At 37.7% G+C, this 6,460-nt stretch overlaps 1 protein-coding gene across 1 annotated transcript in view; it reads right to left on the reverse strand.

Moving 5' to 3' along the window:
- Positions 1 to 3,496: 3,496 nt before the first annotated feature.
- LOC148052134 (uncharacterized) overlaps positions 3,497 to 6,460 on the reverse strand; it is a 79,810-nt gene continuing 76,846 nt past the window's right edge. Inside the window, exon 4 of the mRNA XM_087730322.1 lies at positions 3,497 to 3,787. Within this exon, the coding sequence (XP_087586448.1) occupies positions 3,497 to 3,787 (291 nt within the window). The remainder of the gene's footprint in view (positions 3,788 to 6,460) is intronic.

The raw sequence follows: 6,460 nt of genomic DNA on the forward strand, positions 1-6,460 counted from the left end.
CCGAGTTTCCTGTTTTCATTCCGATGTGTACAAATTACCTCAACATGTCCTTTTTTTCTGAAAACACTAAGGTCTGAAAGAAACTCTTGTTATATTGTTGCCACTTAGGTTTCACTGAGCCTGCATTATCTACTCACAGCTTTAATGACTTCCTGCAGAGAGAGGCTCTGTAGAAGTCTTGGCAGCAGGGCTAAGAATAGCATTAAATGCAAGGTTATCTAGGCATTACACTCACTGTAACATGCAATTAACTCTCCTCTTCCATTTTCATTACACAATTATTCATTAATGTCAATTTAATTTTATGCATTGTTCTACATGACCGAAGGCTGATTACGGGCCTTTTCACTCCAATATCCCAAGTTAACTGGTGCCAGCCTCTCTCAGGGCTGCCTAATTGCAATTTAGCCCAGACAATTCCTCCCATTTTTGCCCTCCAGTAATGGAACAACAGATCATGGCCAGGTAAAGATTTTAAGGTGGAAATAAAGCCCAAGCCTGAGCAGCACTGAAAACAGCGGAGCCCTGTCCCTCCCTTCCCTTTAACATCTCACATTTTCTCAACTGTTGTTTAGTGTAGCTGCCCATGCTCTAAAAAACTTGTAACTTAAATTGGCCTCTGCACCCTCCCAGGGATTTCTCCAGTTATGTAACACTGCTTCAACACAAAAACAACATTATGAATTGTAAAGACCCAGTATAGTGTATATTTAACTGATTTGTTCAACACGAAGGTAGCCATCCTATGGTCTGTCTGCTTATTGAATTTGGTTTGTCTCACTGGTTAACTTTTGGCAAAGTTTTGAAAATGTTTTTAAGCATTTTCATGTTTGAACTGCTTGTACTTTATTTGGTTCAGCTCTCCAAAAAACTATTCTTTATCAGATATTTTTCTTGATGAAAGAATGTGGAAAGTCTTGCACTTACAGCAAAACAGGTTGCAAGCTGTTTTCACTGCAAACCACTTAATAAGCCACCTTAAAAAGTCAGGATATAAATGTAGCCAAAAACAATATAGATTCTTACACATCATCTTCTCCTAGTAATTTGCATTGTACTTTAAATCTGCACAAGCAGCTCATCATTACTTTTTTTTTTCAGTTTTACTGGCAGACCCTAGCCTAAAATAAGATTTAAAGAACGGCTAAGACATAAGCTATGTGCCTTTCTATTTCCTCCAAACCACGTGAGCCTGTATGTCTCAGATTAAAAAATCCCATTAAAAAATCAGGAAATAATTCAGTGTCCTCTACCTGAGTGAGTTACTGGTTTCATTTCAGAAGAGGGTCTGTATGAGGTCTTTTCCACACACCTGGTAGTAAGACTGTATGATGAGACACGCTTTAAACATTGTCTGATGCCTAAGGGTAGGCAACAAGCTCCTTCTTTTAAAGCAATAATGAGAAAAAACAAGTTATATGCATTACAGTGCTCCTTTCTCTCCTTTCTTGCCACTGTATTTAAAGCTGTGTCAGCATTCTCGCTTGAAACCCCTGTTTTCAGGGGCTTTATAATTCAGTCGTAAAAATGAGTTCCAAGCTGAAACTTGGCATGTAAGCTTTCAGCCTAAGAGCAAATATTTTTTACAAATTGTCAAAAACAAAATCCTTTTGGTTGTTTTTAAGTTGAAAAGGCATTGTTCCCTCTCTCTCCCCTACCCAAACTGTAATGGACTGGCTGTGTAGTTTGTTTTGTACACCTATAAATAAAAAGCATTTGCAGGACCTCAGTCTATTAAGTGGACTTGGATACTTTTGGTAGTTGCTTTTTGAAAGCACTCAATAACTCAAGGCTGAAATATAAGCTCAATGACATACGTATATTTTTAATTGTTTTATTTTATCTCTTGTTGTTCTTTACTGCGTTAAGTTTCATGGTGATTTAAATCCATGGAATAAAGGTTATTAAGCATGCAGAATACTCAGCTCTAGTGATCTGTTAGATCAGAAACTCCACATGCCAAATTTCTCGATGGTATAGCCACATTTATTGCAATGGAGTCATACAATGGCTGCTTAAAAATGCATAAACATGTATTTAACAAACTAAATGTGAGTGGATATGATGAGGTTCTTATAGACCGTGATGCAATAAAATGTATTTTAAAACTCCCTAAATAGGTTTTAACTTAATTAGGTCAATATGCGTGTTTAAAGCTTATACTTACATGATCAGGTCAATAACTGGTATTTGGGGGATTTTAAAACACGGATTTTTAAAGATTTTTTTTTTTTTAAACAAAAGGCAAAATAAAAAACCTGCAGTTGAGTAAAGTAAAGGCTAAGGTACAAACGAGACAGGGTCAAGAAATTAAAAGTGAAGGCTGACATTATGTTTCAAAATTGCAGAGGGCCAAACACAGCACGGGAGGTGTCAATGCTGTATGTGCTGTACTGCCCTGACGAATTGCACAAGTGAAGGATAAAGTGGGAAAGAGTTAAACCAAGATTTGATCTAACTATTGATGACTGTGTTTCTGTCACAGCTTATATTGACCTGGACCTTTTATTTTAAATTAGCAGTCTTACACTTCCATATTTTGTTCTGAATTCAGCTTTTTCTTCTAAATGCACACAGATTTTAACAGCTAAACTTGTTTGATACTTTGATTTTTTGGCCTTAATTTATACGTTACCAATAGTTTACTGCCGTCTAAAGCTTTTTGATTCATGCTCTGTTTGCTTTCCCTCTGTGAGGTTTATGGCCATGGGACCTAATTTGCTGGTTTCATTATGTATGTTAGACAAAATCTGTATTGCTAACAGGGCTCAGTTTGGGTCTGAAAGTTTTATTTCTAAAGTTAAACCATTACTGTGTAACAAATAGTTACTCAGAAAATATACTTGCATCTGTCAGTTCCCTGAAGTTGACAACTGATTTGAACTTTTTGTATTTAAACTAATTTAATCATGCAATAACATTACAAAGCAAACTGAGCCAGTGGTTATTGCAGTGCACGGCATAGGCCTTCATACACAACTTTCTAGGAAAACAGTTTCTTAACCAACACAAAGCAAGAACTGCCAGTGGTGAGGAACAATTTGGTTGGGATTAATGAAACAGGCAAAGTTGCACAATGGGCACAGTTCCCCTTGAAAGTTTATGTGCCAGCTTTTCTTTTGATGTTTTTGGCACGCTGAAAGGCATGCAATGCATGGATACAGGGTACGTGTCTGGGATCCTGAGGCTTGGAAGTGTACTACCTATGTATAATCCTATGCTTTTACCCACAAACCCAGTAAAAAGTATTGCAGCTACTCACATCTGTTCATGACATTTTTAAACCAGAATTTGAATTTCAGGAGATCAGAAAAAAATTCATGACGAACATCTTACTATTACAGGTATCTGAGTAAAACACCAAGTGAACGTTGAACGGTCAAGAATAGCAAAAGCAGATAAAGCTATAGGTATACCTCTGAAGTCCAATGGCCATGGAAAGGGAGTCCTAAAAGTTTAAACATAATTATCTGGCACCTAAATATTAATCTCCAAATCAAATTTGGCTGGGAGCAATTTGGGGTTTGACAGCTGGTAGCCACGCATTATCTTCCCCGAGAGAGCAGTCTACCATGTAGTGCTTAGACTTGCCTGAGCTGAACATGCATCTTGCACATTTTTGCAGCCAAGACGGGAAGGGGCCGTGGTGGTCTGCAGGTGGCAGCTCTGGTGGGTGACTCAAAATGGAGCCTCCACGCGGCTGAGCCAAGACAACTTCTGCAAAGTCAGTCTCAACTGGAAATGCTTCTCCATGGCTTCTGACAGGAACAGATTGGTTTTTCATGGGCTAAAATTCAGAGAGAAGGGAACCAGCTTGCCTTATGATTATTCATACTATTGTTTAGGTTTTAGACTATATTCAGGTACTGGGCATGCTCCCTGCTAAGGCAGTTTTTGTAAGTATGCTGGCTGTTCAGTTTGCCAAGCATATGTAAACAGTTTAAAAAATGAAATAACTTTTCTGTATTAAAATATATATTTATTCCCGCCCGCCTCCCCCCCCCCCCCAAAAAAAAAGCAATTGTTTTTCATTATGGCTTGCTTGCATGCCAAACTTCATTTGAACGAATAAAGATATTTTTTAGGTATAGGATTAAAAAAAATAGCATTATAGTTATGTAAAATCTATGCTCCTGTAATTTAAAACAATGCTACCCTGGAGTTTTAAACTTTCCAAAATGAGGATTTATAATGAAACACCTGACAAAACCTTAACATACAGATACTAATAAGTTATTCTGTAAACAATGGATCTGATTCAGATTTTTTTAAACTACCATATTTAGCCTAGTGTGACTTCACTGACTCCAGTGGAATAGTTTCCCCCATTTACCTTGTTGTGAGTGGTTGCAATCATGCCTGGTATATGGTAAACACATGTTGGGGGATCTGTACAGATCACTCTTTTTTAAAGTTCTACATTGACAAATGTGGATAGTAGATGAAGTGGGGTCTCTAATGAGTTAGCCAGAAAAACACTTAATGAATAAAAATAAATGTGTGTTACTTCAAATGCCATTGTACTCTGTATTTTTCATTTATAGCTATTCAGTTTTCTCAGCCCCCCGCCCTCTGACATTAAATCTGCCCAGCATTCTTGACAACATACTTTTTGGTTTCCATATAATTTGGTTATTTTACTAATAAGGTTTAGAGAAATAATATAACATGTTCTATTTAGAGTTAGCGTGGCGTATGAGCAAATGGCAGTTGTGCAGCTATTCTAAAAGGTTAAAATGGCTCACTGAGGCATTATTGCAGCTGTTGTAGGCCTTGTAATAGCCATAGGTGCTGACTCCGAGAAGGATTTTGTGTCACAGTATCCTGCTCTAGACTGTAATTCTAATGAGGCTCATGACAAGGAGATGGCTGCTGGGGTGAGAACGTACAGACAGAGCTGGTAACTTCGCTGTCTGAGCTAGAGTCCGGCTCAAAATTAAGTGCATGAGGACAGGTTTGCACCAAAAGAATGACAATGGGAGGGAACCAAGCATGTAGTTGCTTCCAGTAATGTAGAAACAACTATAAATGAAGTGAATATTTGGCATCTAAGTATATGTTATAAGTTTCCCTCGAAGTATTTTCTGCTAAGTACCGGGTTGTGGTTTTTTTTAAGCTTTGCAGGATGGCTGAGATCATCTCATTTACTAACTAGCTGAGTAACAACTTGAGATCATTTAACTAATGCAAGATGACTCCAAAATACATTGAAAACCTGAAAGACGGCAATTATCTCTGTTCCCTGGATTTTGTGTAAATATTATAAGGAAGATTCAGGAATTGGATAGGATACCACACTTTTGGTTTGGATAATGTTTACTTTATCCTTAGAAAGAATGTTTACTACAAAACATGTATTGCTGACACATTTAATTGGGGGCATTTTAAAAATTCAGCAAATCAATCAATCGCTAATAGGGCCCTGAATTACAAATGGGCACTGCATATGCCAACTTTACATCATTTCTTCTACCAGTTGAATCACTTCAACTGCCATCACCCCATTATGTCTTTGTGATACAATGTACAGCTTTTGAAATGCAGTGGCAAAGTTTTCAGTCGACCAGTTTGACTGGTATTCAATGAATACCTTATTCAGCTGATCTACCATTTTCTGCCCTCTAACGAATTTTATCTTCCTATTTATTTTAGCAGAAAAGAAGCACGCTGCCAGGTATAGTCTCCCTTCAATGCATGCATGCATCTCCCATTAACTCTAGAGGGAATTATGCACACACATCAGGAGAAAAATATACCCCATAGTGATAATGGCTTGCATTTATATAATGCCTTTTATTCCAAAGCACTTTTCAAACTGCTCTATTGCTAATCTGATTAGAAGCTCCATCTGTAGAGTGTACCTCCATTACTCTGCTCTGCTAGCAAGCATAACATTTTCAACATGGTCTATGAAAACCCTTTAAAAAGGTGTCACCATGTATTTATGCTCGGGTTTTTTATTAGTGGTGATCACTTCTCTTCTTTCCTTCTCTTCTTTTATGCACAGTAAGTTGTAAATGCACACCTTTGTCCAATTTTTACTGTGGTCTGCAAAATCCACAATAAAAACCAGAGACCACGCAATATGGCATGAGACATCAAAAAACCATTTGGTTTTGCTCTCAATGAAATCACTTGCCAAATCACCAATGATTTCACTGGCACCCATCACAGACCTCAGAGGCATTAAGAAACTGACCCATTTTTACCACAAATTCTCATTAATTGATAATACACATGGAACCAGATAAAGAAACATTAGTTTACAATATAGGTCCTGAGCACGGGGAGATGATCAGTATTTTAGCAGTGAGGAAAGAATTTTTCATCAAATGAGAAACTTATTTCATTCTCTCAGCTGTGGCAGGGTTGTGAGTCACTGGTCTGCCAGGAACAGCTGCATGTCCAGGATTTTGGCATCCAACTAACAAAGGAGCACTGTACGTTATTTCATCTGCAA

The sequence above is a fragment of the Nipponia nippon genome, unplaced genomic scaffold (assembly GCF_047370975.1).
Source record: "Nipponia nippon isolate SJK-2023a ecotype South Korea unplaced genomic scaffold, ASM4737097v1 scaffold_5, whole genome shotgun sequence".
Taxonomy (NCBI): domain Eukaryota; kingdom Metazoa; phylum Chordata; class Aves; order Pelecaniformes; family Threskiornithidae; genus Nipponia; species Nipponia nippon.